The 17,621-nt window shown below is 41.7% G+C and overlaps 1 protein-coding gene and 1 long non-coding RNA gene across 5 annotated transcripts; both read right to left on the reverse strand.

Moving 5' to 3' along the window:
* Window positions 1-1,081: 1,081 nt before the first annotated feature.
* LOC135253883 (uncharacterized) lies at window positions 1,082-4,724 on the reverse strand. Its single transcript, XR_010329706.1, has 7 exons — window positions 4,667-4,724; window positions 4,462-4,556; window positions 3,783-3,815; window positions 2,616-2,639; window positions 2,270-2,414; window positions 1,422-1,669; window positions 1,082-1,294 (listed from the first exon to the last, which is right to left on the reverse strand). It is a non-coding gene; the product is annotated as an uncharacterized LOC135253883 (long non-coding RNA).
* Window positions 4,725-11,149: 6,425 nt separating this feature from the next.
* Window positions 11,150-15,874, reverse strand: LOC135253884 (E3 ubiquitin-protein ligase TRIM35-like). Of its 4 annotated transcripts, none has more exons than XM_064333711.1 (9): window positions 15,059-15,872; window positions 14,666-14,761; window positions 14,330-14,560; window positions 13,928-13,950; window positions 13,409-13,524; window positions 12,783-12,846; window positions 12,400-12,470; window positions 12,155-12,238; window positions 11,150-11,814 (listed from the first exon to the last, which is right to left on the reverse strand). In XM_064333711.1, exons 1-9 carry the CDS (start codon window positions 15,539-15,541, stop codon window positions 11,783-11,785), a joined length of 1,200 nt encoding a protein of 399 aa, XP_064189781.1. In that variant the 5' UTR covers window positions 15,542-15,872; the 3' UTR covers window positions 11,150-11,782. The 4 variants fall into 4 exon arrangements, with proteins under 4 accessions (XP_064189781.1, XP_064189780.1, XP_064189783.1 ...); XM_064333710.1 differs by having other exon boundaries at window positions 11,150-11,820; XM_064333713.1 differs by lacking the exon at window positions 13,409-13,524 and having other exon boundaries at window positions 15,059-15,874.
* Window positions 15,875-17,621: the final 1,747 nt, after the last annotated feature.

The raw sequence follows: 17,621 nt of genomic DNA on the forward strand, positions 1-17,621 counted from the left end.
TTGACATTGAAGTGAATAAATAACTTGAATTTCTTTTTAAATTCAATTGGCCTTTTATGTAATATAAGACTGATATGCTTGCTTGCCCTTCAGCACCACTGTACTGAACTTAACAAATTTTGTGTTATGTAACACAGCTTCGTTTGGTGTGATCATGTGACTCACACATCATGTCATCATTTGACTGAGTTCTCTGGCACAGGCTTCTGAGCATTTGTGTTAACATGCTATGCTTTGTCATCACTTTTGCATAGCTGAATATGTGTGAACTCAACACAAAACAGCTGCTTCTGTAATGTGGTAAAACATATATGCATGTAAATACCATGGGGAAAAAAACTGATTGTCTGTGCTTTTGTCTCATTTTCAACTTTTGATCACAAATCCAAATGCCTTAAGAATACAATAAAACGAACAAAGTCACTGTAATGTTTGGAGGGCACTATGTATATATGTGTGTGTGTGTGTGTGTGTGTGTGCAATCGCACAAAATTCTATTTGAGATTTTATTTCTTACCTCAAGGAAAGCAAAAATAATCAGCATACCAAAAAAAGCAATACAAGATTTAAAGGCATCTGATCAAAATTGAATCACTTTTACTTTACATTTACATTAACATGGCAAAAGAGCTGTTTTTCCTTTTTTTTCTTTGCAAGGTCTGAGACAAAGTCAGTTCATACATTTTTTGTAATTGTTATCCTTACAAACCCTTGCATATTTGCATAATCTCACACAATCTGATTTTTAAAATTTGACTTCTCTGTATTGTTTTTACCCAATAGATTAAAAAAAAACAAACAAACAAAACTGCTTTAAAGGTACACAAAGTAAACACTTGGAGGCACTGTAGTACAGTGGTTAAGTGTAGATGTGATAGAACTGGGCTTGGAACTCAAAAGTTCAGGACTGAATAAAAGTAAGGTATATTTGTCCAAGAGCTGAGATGAGTCCATAACATCACTCCAGTATTCAATTTTACATCTACAATATATCCACAGTGTCAATTATGCATAAGACATTTAGAAAATAAAAGTTAAAATAAATAATTTAAGAGAGCATGCCAGTGCAGAGACACAAGGATTAGGATGCTGTTAATAAACTTTATTAGAGCGTTGTGGCAGAGTTATGACAGCAAGTATGACAGCAAGTACAAACTTGCAGGGTTTGTAACTCTGACTCTTCCTCTGAGAGGGGTGCTCAGGCCAGACCCAGGAAATGTTTAATTGATGCAGCCCACCTTTTGGGTCTGTTTCCCGTGGGTGTAATCTCTAAACAGCGAATTATTTTTTTAGCCTGCGGGAGAAATGAAATTGAACAAACATGAGGTTGAGCAGGTGGTGATATTTGAAATGAATCATAAATTATCCTTGTAAATGACAGAAATGGGAAGTCTATTTCAAACGTTTGAAGAATCACATACCCTCTGTGCCTGCTTCGAAACATTTTGACTATAACGGACGTATGTTGACACGTGCTCACAGTTATTGCTTAGTAATTTGTATTCTCCGCATCCGTTATTTGCCAGAAATCTGATTATTTCCACCATTTTCTCATCTGTATTTTTTTGCCACCCATCTTTTCCATCATGAAGGTTCTTTTTTTGGTATGTACCTCCTTCAGCTGCTGCCAATACTGTACTAAACTGACATTTCATTCCGGTTTCACTTTCTATATGAAACAAGAAATGCAAAAGACAGTCATATAATGCGAAGGAAAAAAAGAATTCTTAGACATAATAACACAAATAACCTTAAAACAAAGACTGCTGACCATGCTTCACTATAGACACAACATTTAATTTCAAGATGCTGTTTAGTGAAGGCAGCGGGGTGTAATGGTTTCAGAACCAGGCCTGTAACTGAAAAGGTGTGGGTTTGATTGCCAACCTGGGCACTGCTGTTATGCCCTTAATTAACCTGAAATGCTGCACTGAAATATCCAGCTCAGTAAATGTACCTGTTATGAAACTGTAATCTTTCTAATGCCAAAGTCAACCCTACTGTGTGTGGCCAAGAAACTCTATTTAATTTGAATTTACAGTAACAACTGATTTTGATTGAAGTCTCAGTCCTGTTTAATAAACCCCAGACTAGCATTTTTTGTTAATTTCCCTCAATCATACATTCCCGTCAGGCAATTTTACACTATTTCGTTTTTTCATATTGTACTGATGTACTCATTCAAACATCCACATATCACACAAGAAACATTCATTGACAATTCTGATCAGCTTGCCAGTACAATGGATCTGAATAAAGAAAAAAAAACCTGAGAAATGGAAAAGAGTGTCATGGGGTCCTTGCTGCTCTCCGGTCGTCTGAAAACGATGGTTTCCCACAAATACACCATAGTGCTTGAATGGGACCACCCTCTTGTGTTTATAGGGAAATTCAATGATGTCTCCAAATGTAAACTGCAAATAAGAAAGTGAAGAAAATAAAATTTAAAAAATGAAATAAAGAAGAAAAATATAATAATAACAATAATAATAATGTAGAAGATACGTCAAGTTTCTGGTAGCAGAATTCCAAAGTTGTTTTGCTTCTTCCACCATAATAAGCAGTGGACTATTGCATTGCCTGCATTAATGGACTATTGCATTGCTGGTACTTACATCTTTGGTTGCCGTGGCTTCTTCCTGTAAAAAAAAAAAAAAAAAAAAAAAGAAAAAACAGAAAATAAAGAAGGTACGTTTTAAGTTTTAAAAGCACGGAGGTCCTAACCTGTTATGTATTCCAGTCATATGCAACTTTTGACATGGTTGGCCGCCACTGCCAGCTGTCTTCCCTGACTACCTTGGGTATTTATGGGACAGCTTTCAACTGCTTTGCTTCCAACCTTGACAGTCCCTCCTACTAGGTCAAGGGAAAACTCCCTCAGGTGTCCCCCAGGGTTCAGTTCTTGGTCCTCTACTACTACAAAGCCTGTCACAAAACAGGTAGGGAGGACCCAAACGCAGAGGAAGGAAAGACAAACTCAAAAAGGGAAAGTTAACAGACTTTACTGACAAAAAAGGCAAACAAGCAGGGAACAGAAAAGGCCACGATGGGCAAAAACACAAACTCCAAAATATCTAAGAAAATAAGAGGGACTCAAAACACGGGCAGGGCAGAGCACGGGCAGGCAGAGTACACGGAAAGGTACATACGGTCAGAAACAAACACAAGCAAACAACCAACAAACCAACAATGAGCAAGGATCCAGCACTGAGTTCAGGAGACGGGAAACTTAAAGACACAGATGAGACACAGGAGGGCACAATGAACAATCAGGCCACAGAGAGGGAAGGGAAAACGAGACACCCAGCAAACAATAATGGGATAATTGAAAACAATAATACAATTAAGCAGGACATAAAACAGGAGTGTCGCCATCTGGCGGCCCAACAAGGAAACACAGACAGGAACACAGAACTATGACAAAGCCTTTATCTGTGATGCAATACTTTTAGATATGAAGCAGTAACTTTAGACATTCTGCAAAGCAATGCTTGCCCGGTCATTTAATTTACAGTAAGAGCTGACAATGCTGAAAAAATGAGGAAAATTCAAATCGGACCTGTCATAACTGATTTTTGACATATGTTACTTTTTCAAATAGTAGGCCTAGTCTAATGTTTGTGACTCCATTTCAGGCAAAATTTGCTCAACACTCGGCAAGTCGGGAGATTCAGACTTTCTTTCAGACAGTGATAAATTATTATCTTAGAAGTCTATTTGCCAGAAAACATGTGTCCTAAAATAGCTAAATTATATATGAATATAATATAGTCAATATTTACCTCAGGTGTGGGTGGCACAAATACTTCATTATGCTAAAGACAAAGACACATTGAACAGGTACATTTGCACCAATATCATTGACAATGTCACACATAAATGAATGAATAAATACATAAATAAATTAATTAATTAATACGTTTGTAATCCCAGCACATAGTCTTTAGCTGCATCAGTTGAGCAGGAACCCTTCACAAATAGAATTTGTGATTGGGATTTGGAGTTTTAAGGTGATCATTTTAAAAAGCAAGGTTCTGTTAACACCAAAATAATCTGCATAGTTCTGTAACATATGTAGCGTATTTAATCTAAATGCATGTGATGAATTATTGCATGATATGGATTGTTATACTTTATACTTGAACTATACAAAGTTAATGATTTTTCACATACATCCTATTTTCCAGAAGTCAGTTACTTATTAAAGTAATATTTTGGCTAAAACTCTAGGTTAGAGTTGCGTAGCTTTTCATAATCACTTATACATGCATGTTACATGCAGTTAAAAATGAAATGTCTACATTTTGTTGTGAGAATGGGCAGTCGAGCTGAGTCTGCACATAGCTATTTAAAATGTAGACTAGGTGCCATTCTCCAAAGTCTATTTGCAAAACTTTTACCTAATGTCTCTTTGAGATAGGATGGAGGATATAAACAGGTAAATATAAATTCACATGGTACCGGTTTAGATTGTGAACCTCCTCCTAGAGCAACTACAGCCAAAGAGAGAAACAGCAGTGCTGTAATTAGCAGGTTCTTCATCCTGTTCTTTGTCTCTAAGTAAAAAGAAGAAAAGGATTCATATCACTTGAAGTTATGAAAGATAGTTGTGTTCCCCCCAAATAAAGAGAGGGACAGTTGAGCAACCACACATGTAACATCTTACCTCGTCTTCAGAAGACAGGTGTATGCAGAGCTGTATGGAAGAGGTGCTTTTAAAGTCCTGTCTAATCAGACTCCAGTCAGGTACCCTGCTTCTCCCAAACCACCTCCCCTCCTATCAGGATGTTATTCCACATGACAATCAGTATGTGCCATTTCTTTATTGCCATTACAGCACTTTATTTTAATACGGGAACAAGAGCAGGATAGTTAAAGGTGACCACAGTTTAGAAAATGGCCGTTTCATTTTTTTCACTGTGGGTAAGATAATTCCAACTGGAGGTTGGGTGGGAGTATAATATAATGGTTAAGCACATTTCATCAGACAAGGTTCTTTTGTATTGGGCACAGTGTGCTTTCCTCTTTTTTGCATATTATGAGAGAGTGCAATGACATTTCAGTATGAAAAAGGCTAATTCCATGCAAAGTGGGGAGACTGAACAGTAAGGTTATGGATTGGCAGATCTACCTCACCTACTCTGTTGGTTCCAGGGTGGCTAAACTCAGACTGAGTTTTGCTCACAGACACAGTGTCTGTGAGCAAAACAGAGTCCTGTGAGTCTGGGTTCCAGTTCCCCTCTGGCCTGTGATTGTTGGGGGGTTGCAGGACTGGGGGGCCTCAGGTCTCTTTCAGGGGGTGGGGGGGGGGGCTCCCCCTGGATCCTCAGTAATTTAAGCCCTGCTGTAAATTCAGCAGTTTGTTTTCCAGTCCTCATTAACTAGTCCCGCAAAAAAAAAAAGACTAACCTGCTTTATAGGTGCTCATAGGAAGTACTGTGGGCTTCGAGGTTAGGAACTGGATCCACATCATTTTAGAAATGAATGATTGTAATAGCCATTAAGAGACCTGATTTCCCTCTGCTTAAACTTTCACAAGTACGTCAATGTGAGCACCCTGGATGATGAAAAAGCTTTTGTTTCTCTGTCCTTCTCTCAAACAAGGACAGTCCAGCAGCACTGTCATACACCATTTCATGGCATCATAACAACACAGTCCTCAGTCCCTTCTGTGGCACCTTTAAAGTAGGTTAGTCTCTGTTTTTGTGGAACTGACTTATTGGAGGTTGAGGACAAACACGAAAAGCTGTAATTAAATTACTAATTTAAGTTTTACTCCCCCCAAAGAAATTGGAGCACCCTGGTCCAAGACTGGAATGCCCCCCCCCCCCCCCCCAGGTCCATAATCACAGTGGAATTGGAACCCAGACTCACAGCGCTCTACTCTGCTGACAGCCACATCAGTCAGAGTTTAGCCACCCTGGCACCAACAGGGCAAGTGAGGTAGATCTGCTAATGCATGACCTCACTGTCCAGTCACCCCACTTTGCATGGAATACGGTTTTTTGTGCTGAAATTAGACGTGTGGTTCACTATCTCTCTGCTACTGCACTCTCTCATACAGTATGTAAAGGGGAGGAAAGCACATTGTGCCCAACACAGAAGGAGCTTACCCGTTGAAATTTGCTCAACCAATATATTAGCCCCACCCAGCCTCCTGTTGGGATTATCTTACCCACAGCAGTGAAAAAATGAAACAGCCATTTTCTGAAGTGTGGTCACCTTTAACTATTCTGCCCTTGTTCCCTTATTAAAATGAAATGCTGTAATGGCAATAAAGAAATGACACATTTTGTTTGTAGTGCTGATTAACGTCTTTGTAGGAGGGGGGGGTGGTTGGGGACTGTAGTCTGATTAGACAGGACTTTAAAAGCACCTCTTCCATACGGCTCTGCATCTGCTTGTCTCCTGAACCTCCGGTAAGCATGATGCGCTCTCTCTCTCTCTCTCTCTCTCTCTCTCTCTCTCTCTCTCTCACATTCCTCTTTCATTCTCATTATTTAAAAAATATTTTAAAAAGCACCCACTGGAAAACGTGTCTTAAGGCGAGCTGCACTAATTAAACTCCTCCATGACCTGAGCAGCCCTTTCAAATGAAGAGTCAGAGTTACAAACCCTGCGAGTTTGTATTTGCTGTCATACTTTCTGTCATAGCTCTGCCATAACTCTCTAATAAAGTTTAACAGCATCCTAACCCTTGGCACAATCTCTTAATCCTTCCTTTTAACTTCTAAATGTCTTGCGCATATTTGTAACTGTGAAGATATCGTAGATATTGAATTGCATACTGGTATGATGCTGTGGTACCATCACAAACAAAGTTATTTATTCCGTTCAGAACTTTTGAGTTGTACCCTTATACCACACTGCTCCCCGCAGTGCTTGCGTTGGATACCTTTAAAGGAGGTCTGATTGTGCTTTCGAAGGACTGAGTCATCAAGTGTGCTGGGTGGATACATTATAGAGCTCTCATGTTTTAAAAATTCTGATGCAAATATATTTGTCCTATCAAGGATAAGAATTTCAAAAAAGCCTGAATTGACATATTAGATCTGTCTCTCTTCTCTGAGAGCTTTGGTTACTTTGGCTAATCCCTCATGAAAGAGTGAAAAAAGGGGGCGAGAAAGTTCTGTTGCCACGTTAATTAAGAGCTTAAGATGTTGATCAGATGCCTTTCATTTATGTTTTGTTTTGGGTTATTTTGTAAGTTTTTTTTTTTTTGCTTGCTTGCTTTGAGGCAAAATTGCTTGCACGCGAGACACACACACAGACACACTCACACACACTTTGTCTCTCTCTCTCACAAACACACACACACACACACACTTTGTCTCTCTCTCTCACAAACACACACACACACACTTTGCCTCTCCCTCTCACACACACACACACACATACACACTTTGTCTCTCTCTCTCTCACACACACATGCACGCACACAGTTTGAGTATTTCCTTAAAGTTTGAACCGGTATGGTGGTGATAAATACAAGATGTACAGTTTGTGAAAACAGAACCCCTCTCATCAAAATTGCCATTGGAAATGTCCCAGGCAGAACATGCTAGCTAGCGAACGCTTTAGTTGTGCAGTGATACCCTATGACCACTGAGCGACGCTGTGAGATTGAGGCTTATGCTGTCTGAGTGCCTGTTTGAAATGCCGAAGGGAGAAGAAGCCAAGCAGCGGGCATACACGGGCATCGTACGCATCAGCGATACTGCCATAGCATAAGTCCATTACATTTTTCCTCTTTGTCAAACTGTCCACATACTGCTGAAATGAAGGCAGAACACTGTCAAGTCTACAGCTCTTAAAGTTGCCATCAATAAATACTGGGGCCGGTATACTTGCTCTCTGTGAAATTTATGACACTGTTCTGTCCTGTTACAAGTTATACCCAGGTTTTACCTGCAGGGGGAGCTGCAGCACAGTGTAATCTTTTTTATTGTGTGCACTGACCTCTCCTTCCTCTAAGCTCCAAACTCCCATCACGACTAAATGCACTTTGCTTCAGAGGACACACACAGGAGTACTGACCATATGGAAACCAATACACATACACACATGCACACAGACACGCAGACACACACACACACTCTTTCTCTCACACACATTCACTCTCTCTCTCACACGCACACACTCTCTCTGACACATACACAAGCACACTCTCTATCTCTCTGTCACACACACACTCTCTCTCACTCTCACATACACACATATACTCACACACATACACACGTACATTCTCACACACACACTCACACTCACACACACAAACAGGATTGCACATAAAATGTATACGCAGTCAGCATTCATCACCTTATACGCCTAGGATGCACATGTGTCATGAATCCCATACTGGTTTTTCATGGGGACATTTATGCAGACTTTTGTTCCAACCAATCACTGCACCTGCTGATTTCCCTGATTTACACACTTTCAACCAGACAGGAGGGAACTAATCAGTGAAACCAGCAGGTGAAGTGATTGGCTGAAATGAATACTCTCGGCCCTCCATGGCACATGATTGGGCAGCACTAAGTTAACAAATGTTGAGGACCTCTGGATGCGAGACAACCGTTACTATCAGAAATTTAGCTGGGCAGCTCGGACCAGCAAGTGGCAGCAGGACATTGTACACTAGCTGGAATAAACTTTCTTCCTGGAGATCTACAGTCTGTGGGTTTTCACTCCAACTCTAGCAAAGCACACCTCATTCAACAGCTCGAGCAGGGCTGCCCAACCCTGTTCCTGGGGACCTACTGTCCTGTACCAAACAGTGCACAGAACAGGGCTGTCCATCGCTGTTCCAAGAGATCTACCGTCCTGTAGGTAAAAAAACACACCTCATTCAACACCCAAAGACCTCACTGAGCTGCTGATTAGTAGGGCCAGGTCAGGTGTGCCAAATTAGGGTCGGAGTGAAAACCTACAGGATGGTAGATCTCCAGGAACAAGGCTCATCACCACCGCTGTGCGCTGCGTCTGTGTATCCAAAAGAATGAGGTCTGTTTAAATAACTGCAACCCCCAACAGTGCTGCTTTCTCTCGGAAGACCCACTGCAGAAGATATGAGAGGGAAGATGTGACATATCTGTGGGAATATTTGAGTTTATGTTGTTTTCAGATGGAATCCAGCTCCTCTAATAAGGAAAAGCAATGAGACAGACCAAGTGACAGAAGTCAGCGTTTCTGGCTAGACTTTAATATTTCATTTTATTTTTTATTTTTGTGAACATGTATTTATTTATATTGTTTCAAGAAGTCTTTGCAATGCAGGAAACTATGTACAAAGTATTTGAGGGAAGAAATTATAGTTTTCAAATCTATGTAATTTCTTACTAAAAATATCCATATCCACAATTCTGAATTAATGTGGTTAATTAATGTAGTAACCAGGGTCCTGTGTCATGAAGCAGAATTACTGAGTTAGCTGGATAACTGCGCTGAGTAAAACCTGGAACAGAGGCCTGTATCATGAAGCAGGATTACTGATCAAATTGATAAGCAGACCTTGTTTTCTTTTTTCTGAAGCATGCCACACTCAGTAATCCTGCTTCATGACACAGGACCCAGTTTTGGGTTTTACTCAGCGCAGTTGTCCAGCTAACTCGGTAATCCTGCCTCATGATACAGGCCCCTGTTCCATGTTTTACTCAGCGCAGTTATCCAGCTAACTCAGTAATCCTGCTTCATGACACAGGACCCTGGTTGAGGAGGCGTTTCCACACATTTGGTTTCCTAGGAGACCAGGCCAGCTCCCCCCACGTTGTCGTGCTTCCCGTCCCACAGACACGATGCCAGCGCCTTTCAGGTTTTTTGTTTTTTTTGGCGAGACGGGGCTACAGAATCGTGACGGTGGCAGCGGCTTTGCGCCACTGTGCACGTGGGCACAGTCTCCGGCGTCCCCACAAGAAAAAAAAAATATATATATATATATATATATATAATATTTGAGTCTGATTCACACCCTCTCGCTCAGTACACCCACGCCACAGATATTTATCTGAGCTTATATTCGTCCATTCAGCCACTTTAGAGCCCTGTATAGAGAAATGATTGGGTGAGGAGCGGAGATAACACCATATCATAAGCATCCCAGCCAATAGGAACAGTCAGCACTTAAACATGTCATCAGCATTCCAACCAATGGGAGCAGTCAGTACAAAAACATGCAACATAAATTTGAATACCAGAACAGGTGGATAAGGAAACGTAAGAAGTTAGTCTTGATTTATTAAAAGCTCTAATGTGTGGTTGCTCTGTCAAGGATATTCCAACGTGGCCCTCAAATCTACGCATATTCCTGTCTCCTGCCCAATGCATGCTGGGATAGGCTCCAGCACCCCCTGCAACACTGGCCAGAAATAGGCGGCTTAGATATAGGATGGATTGATGAACAATGCAAGGGACAGAGTGTACGTCTAAGTGAACACACAGCGAGCAGAAAACAGCGCTTCTTAATAACTTAACACACAAGTCCGAGTGTGAGTGCATAGTGGGCATGTGTTCAGTGTAGCGTTAGGATGGACTTTCAGATCTAGAGAAAGGGCAGTTATGAATACAAGAGGGATAACCTAAGCAGGCAAGGATGCCCGGGACAGAAAACTTCACACTCCTCAGATTACCATATACAAAGCTGTTCCTGAGCAGTATCAGTCCCCACACACCTGTACCTAACCTGTCCCCACACACCTGTCCCCACACATGTCCCCACACACCTGTCCCCACACATGTCCCACACACCTGTCCCCACACACCTGTCCCCACACATGTCCCGCACACGTCCCCACATACCTGTCCCCACACACCTGTCCCTCACCTGTCCCCACACACCTGTCCCAACATGTCCCGCACACGTCCCCACATACCTGTCCCCACACACCTGTCCCTCACCTGTCCCCACACACCTGTCCCAACACGTCCCGCACACGTCCCCACATACCTGTCCCCACACATGTCCCCACACATTTGTCCCCCACCTGTCCCCACACATGTCCCAGCATATCTCTACCCCACATGTCCCCACACACCTGTCCCCTACATGTCCTCACACATGTCCCCATACACAATCACACACAAAGTATTACAAGAACATAACATGGGAATGTAATGTAAATCAAAGTGAAGTGAAAGGTACATTCACCCATTAATATAATGACCATTCATTTTCTACAGGCCCAAACAATTTAAGTTAAAATACGCAATAAAAATGTAAACATTAAATACAAAAACTTGCTGCTTCTGAAAACAGTGATTATTGGCAATTATATGGTAATACAGTCATTATTAAATTAAAGCATTGATTGAGAGAGTACTAAATAAACAGGAATACAGTCTTAGGTACAAATTGTATGTTAGTTCCCGTTAACAGTCATTTATTAGAGCTATATTTTCTTTAGCAGCAAGTGACAGCATCACAACATGCCAAGGGATGCACAATACACCTGTGGTTACTGACAAAAGCATTTACAAATGCCCTTGTAGTGCTCACAAATGTGCTATGTAGAGGTTATGAAGGAGTTCCATAGAGCTTATGAAGGAGTTATGTAAACTCTCATGAAACACAAGTCTACCATGAGATAAGCACCTTAGTTTGACATGCTAGCGCTATGTAGGTGTGGCCATGCCGGAAGGGCCTATCTGTTTAAGTAAATGAATCATGAAAACAGGTAAACTTGAATATCCAGATTTCACCCTCTCGTGGGCAGGAGCTGGAATCCACTTCTTTTCAAGTCTCGTCCATTTTTCCTGTGTCCATGAAGAACACGCGGGGAAATAACTAAACGGCAATTCCAGGTGAGTTACCACAACCTTCATCTGCATGAAAGAAAAAAGATATATATTTGTATGTATATACAGACAGTATATATATATGAATTATCGCCTTATTTTTCTTACGCAAAACAATGTCCAAACAACAGTCTTCTTCTGGCTATTTAAAGAAGGTGATTCAAACACCACTGAAAGCGTTCAACAATCAGTTCCATAACACGTTAGACGTATCATTTCCACTGTCCGAACTTAGTCACGGTTCAGTTTGGCCGTCACCTGAACGTTCCGTTTGAACAACAACGCAGAACCCGCCCCTTATGTCAATGGACGGCGTAGGCTTCGTTCTAGCAATGCTGTGAATGAGCATCGTCGTACCTACCGAGGGGGTCATAGTATCCGGGCAAACTTTGGACTGACGTGGCGGGTTGGAGCGGTCGTCTGGGGAAAGATGGGCGAAGGATGCCTTTTTGGGGAGAAGAACAGCGTATTCGGGAAAACAACTTCACACAGTAATGCCATATAACTGTGACGCACACACGTGACTCCATTTTATTGAAACTGCATAATTTCCTGTGCAATGCTGACAACTGTCCAGCTACAAGACTGGAAGAGTGTTAAACATACCTGGACTTCTTCGATTGCGCACACCTGGTGTTGGTGCAGCCGTAGTAACTTCTGGCACACAATAGCTGTACCTGTGGAGAGACAAGCAGGCACGGCCGTGGAGCTTTGCTAGTATATAACCCAGTAATAAAGAGCCTTTCTTTTCTCCCTGTAGACTACAGCTTCCTTATAGGACAGCTCTGTATCAGAAGCATTAATTTTATTTAATTTTCCTATTTTGCCCCAGGAAGAAATGCACAAAAATGGACTTGGAATTGACTGAGCTCTGGGAAGCAAACTTGGGCTAGAGCTCCGGGCAGGTGCCCAGAGTCGAGGAAGACAAGGAAAAAAAAAAAGAAGAGAGAGAGAGAGGTTTTTCTAAGTATCGTGTTTAATGTACTGACCTCCTGGGATCGGGAGAGGCTGGGATCGCATTGGCGGAGCCTCTCTCTCTTGTTCTGTCTTGTTCTGAAAATGCAAAAACACAAACTCACACAATATTTATCACATTACATAATTCATTTACTTTTTTTCAATCTGCCTCAAGTGTATTACAATCATTACACTTGTATGCAATACTAGCAGCTTCAATGATCTCACCTTTACCTAACATACACTAAAACCTAGCATATTCTGGTGAAAATCAATATTTTTCCATCCAAGCCATGTGGACGATACTAGTTAATTTAAATGACCTAATAATGTTCTTAAAAACATCATGATATAGCCACTAAATATATCAGAAATGTGCTAAACAGATATAAAATCTCAATTTAAAATGAATAAATATATAAATAAATAAATAAATAAATAAATAAAACAAAAAGTTAAAAAAAAAACCTTAAACTCATTGGTTTAACAGATATTGGTTATTGATTTGTTCCATCATATTGCATGCTGGGAAAAGCAGTTTTACAAATGCTCAGTCAGTCCCTTGGCATAGATGGTAAGTTTGTACATTTGTAGTAGCAGAACGTTTAGTTTGTGTATCGTTTGTTCAGGGTGTGTAATACCCCTCCCCTGTACTCACGGTTCTGAAAATATCTTGTCATTCTGTCCGTAACTTTGCTCTTCAGATTGAGCACGTGTTTATCCACATTCGTTTCTTCTGGAACCTTCCCAGGGTTCTTTGCTATGAACTGAGCCCTACGATATCATTCTAGAGTTAGGCTTCTGTATAATGATAATAATAATAATAATAATAATAATAATAATAATAATAATAATATAATAACAGTCTGTTTGTTATGTTTTTTCAATTCCCCTTTATGTTCATTGCTTTGAGTGTTGACATTACAATAATAAAATGCATTACAATATCTACTACTACTACTACTACTGACAATAATAATAATAACAATTATGATTATTATGATTATCATGCTTGTTATTATAATTATTATCATTAAAAGGGGATTCTATTGCTCTCTTGTGAGCCATTCCATAGTTTAGGAGTCCATACAGTGAAGGTTTTACCTGCTGAAGGATATAATATAACACAGGGTTCATCATTACGAGAAAAACATAGTGATGAAAACAATTAACATACCTTCTCTTTGTGTCCTTGTAGTTCTGAAATGAAGCCCCAAACATATTGACTAATTAAACATTAACTAACAAATCTAATTCATCTACACATCAAAACACATTGCACATTAATACACTCAGGGTGTATGACGTGTTGATAATGACTGGGAATACGTATTCTTCACAGTTGGCTATTCATTCAGCAGTGTATTGTACTTGTGAGTTATTACAGATTATCAGCTATTGTAGATTTGCTCCCTCTTCGGTTTTGTGTTTGTGCTGTAAGGCTCTCTGGATTAGAGCGTCTGCTTGGCGACAGCATGGCGAAAGATGTCACTGGTGCGAGGTACTAAAGTTTTTGCCCGACTCTATTTGAAGTACGTTGTAGTCTGTGGCGTCCTGTGCAAACCGCTACCGAAGTTACCTTCAGCAGCACGATGTCTTTGGCTCTGAGGTCCTCCTCCATGGCTTTAATCACGTCTGATAGGGACTCTATGTCGTCGCTCAGGTCCTCCGTCATCCTCTGGGCCAAATCTGCCTTGTCCCTCACCTCTTTCCTCAGGGCACTGATCCTAGACTCCTCCTCGTTCCGCAGAAACCGGAAGAGTTTGTCAAACTCCGCCCGGATCTGGTTCTCTGTGAACTCTCTCTTGCTCTGTGTGAGGGAGCGGTTGTTGTTTATCAAACTGCATTTTTATATTGAGTTATGAATCACACACAATTTTCACAAGTGATACTTTTTTTGGTTCATCCTGCTCACCTTGAGGTTCCTTTCTGTCCTCTCGCAGGTCTGTTTGGTTTTCTCTAGGACTTTAAGGTTCTTATCCAAGGATTTCAAATCCGCTCTGATTTCCCCCTGTAAACAAAATGTGTGTGTGCGCATGTGTGTGTTTTGCTTACTGTTTTCTGTATTTTTCTGAAGCACATAAGACAGATTTCTGAATGGTAATGTGCTATACAAACACAATTATTATTATTATTATTAGTAGTAGTAGTAGTAGTAGTAATAGTAGTAGTAGTAGTAATAATCGTAGTTGTTGTAGTAGTAATAGTAGTAATGCATCTTATTAATTATGTTCACACTCAAAGCACTTTGCGGGTCAACGTGAACAGAAAGTGAACGAAAAGCAACAGACAGCCACTGGTTTCTTACCCTAAATGTCTGAGCGGCCTCCTTTACGGGCCGGAGCGTGTGATTCTGGTGTTTCACTGACGCCTGGCAGACGACGCAGATGGGCTCCTGGTCCTCCAGGCAGAAGAGCTTGTGCCTCTCCTGGTGCAGCGAGCAAAGCTCCTCGGCCCGGGCGGGGATCCTCCACCTCCTGGCCGTGCGGACGGCCTCGCCGGGCTCCGTGGACGGGGCGCTGGCGGCGGCGGCGGCGGCGGTGGTTGGGGCAGTGCTCCGCCCCCCTCCCCCTTTGAAGGCCTCGCACAGGTTCCTCAGGGCCAGGTTTCGGTGGGGCTGCTCGCTGCTCTGCTGACGACAGACGGGGCACCTCTGGATCTGGCGGCTCCAGCACTGCTGCAGGCACTGTCTGCACAAGGTGTGGCTGCAGGGCAGGAGGAGGGGGTCCTCGTAGATCCTGTGGCACACAGGACAGGTGAGCTCTTCTTCCAGGGGCGAAAACGCCGCCATCCGCTGTTCCCTGTTGCAGAACTGCCTCTCAGCGCATTCAGTGAGTTCTAATCTCCGCACGTAGCTTTACTTTCACTTCAGCTACTGCGAACCTGGATTCTCTCTCAAATTTAGCCTTATTATTCTTTCTTTTTAGCTGATTTTATTTTAGTTTTGTCTCAGTTTGTTTCCTTCTAGTTTTTTTTTTTTTTTTTTTTGCTGCAGTTGTTGGTCTACAGCTGTTATGTTGAGGTCAGTATAATTATCTCCTCCTGACTCTCTAATTTACTTTGTCTTCGCCGAGCGTACATGACAGTCTGAGCATTCTGACTCTTCACACGCCTTAAAACCTTCTGTTTCACTTGTGTGCTTTCATGTCATACATAGCTGAAACTCGTCCAAGTTTTTAATCTTCAGACGGGTATGTGGGCGGGGCTTTACAGGAAAGGACCCCCAGCAGCTTATCTATTAGAGGAAGGAATTCCGTTGTACCAGTTCAGGTAATGTCTCTGAGATTTACTGATATAGGTAGAGCACTTCCTGAATGGCCACACCCAGAAGTGCACACCTGATCTCACAGTATAGTGGAAGGGGTACTGTAACATTAAAGTAGACTGTATCACCGGCTTTTTACCCAGGTCGATTAAGGTATCTCAGACAATACTCTTATACTCAATACTCGGTACTTATTGAGACTGAAAAGGAAACGTATCATGAGGTAATTGACAGGGATAAGGTAATTACTGTGGCATAATATACAGCAGGGCTACTCAGCTCAACGTCCTGCGGGCCTACAGGTTTTTTTGGTCCAACCATGCGCTACACCACCAGATTTCAACTATATTGGCGAAGTGGCTTCAGACTCGTCTCCCCCCCTCCTTTCTTCCACCCCCCCCCCCGCCCCGCCCCCGCCCCTGCCCCGCCCGCCCCGCCCCTAGCCCGCCCCCCACGCCCCCCTTCCTCACATGTTCCGGTAGGAGACGGAGGAAAGAGAGCATTACCCTCAGCATTTACGAATACAACAAAGCCAGAAGAAAATGGTGGACAAATGCCGGTTATGCTCCCTGAAGGCCACCTAGAGAAGCATGGTCAGAGAGTATCCACCAATCCCATTCAGGGTTATTCTGTCTCTTCTAGCTTACTTTGTGATTGGTGGAGCTCCTTTCTGGTTTCCGGGCAAAAATTGATCACATTAATGTCCCATCCCTAATTCATTACCCTGGCCGATGCCCGAATCAGTGCACTCTCCCACTATTGAGTATGCAAGTCGTATAAAACTTTCATGTGACTTATATACTCAATAGTAGCCGAGTGCGCTGAATTAAGGCACAGCCCCTGGATTTGTACAGGAAGTGGATTGCATCAGTGGCCAATCGTGGAGCAGCTGCAGAGGTGACATCATTCAATCTCCACCATAGGCCATGGCAACTATATCTGACCTCCAGAGTGAAATGAAGAAATATAAGTTCATTAGGAATTAACGACTGAATTCCTGCCAGCATTTTTCCATTTATCATGCGATAGTTTCACATGAAAAATCATTTAAATCATCAACCGCATTGGATTTTTGATAATTATAAAAATGTGCATGTCTGATTCTTTAAGTGACAAATGATCACTTATTTATTTCGACAGACTCTTTTTTTTTTTTGGGAACACAGCCAAAGAGGAACCGCATAAGAGGATTTGTTCTTCTAATAAAAAAAGATCAATATGTACCTTATACGAAATCACTGCCCTATGATTTTAGGCGCTTACACTGTGTGCCTGTTTGAGTGGTACCGGTGAACAGAAGAGAGTGCAGTCCTGTTGTTTTTGTTTACTGCATTCTAATGTGCACTCCTGCTTTGTGACACACATAAAGCACTGTGTGTGCGTAAGTGACACCTTCACTCAGATATTGCTCATGTAAATCAGATGAATGCACTTATCTTCTCATACATTGTTTCTGTTTAATTAATGTAATGCATTTAAGTGCATTGGCTTGAATCTCAGAGCGTGCGGGCTCAACTCCCAGGCGGTGTACAGCCATTTTACATTTCAGCAGCATAGGATTTAATTTCTGAAGTGAACTGAGTGTAACGTTCAGGTGTAAAGAAGG

This window comes from Anguilla rostrata, chromosome 4 (genome assembly GCF_018555375.3).
Source record: "Anguilla rostrata isolate EN2019 chromosome 4, ASM1855537v3, whole genome shotgun sequence".
Lineage (NCBI taxonomy): Eukaryota > Metazoa > Chordata > Actinopteri > Anguilliformes > Anguillidae > Anguilla > Anguilla rostrata.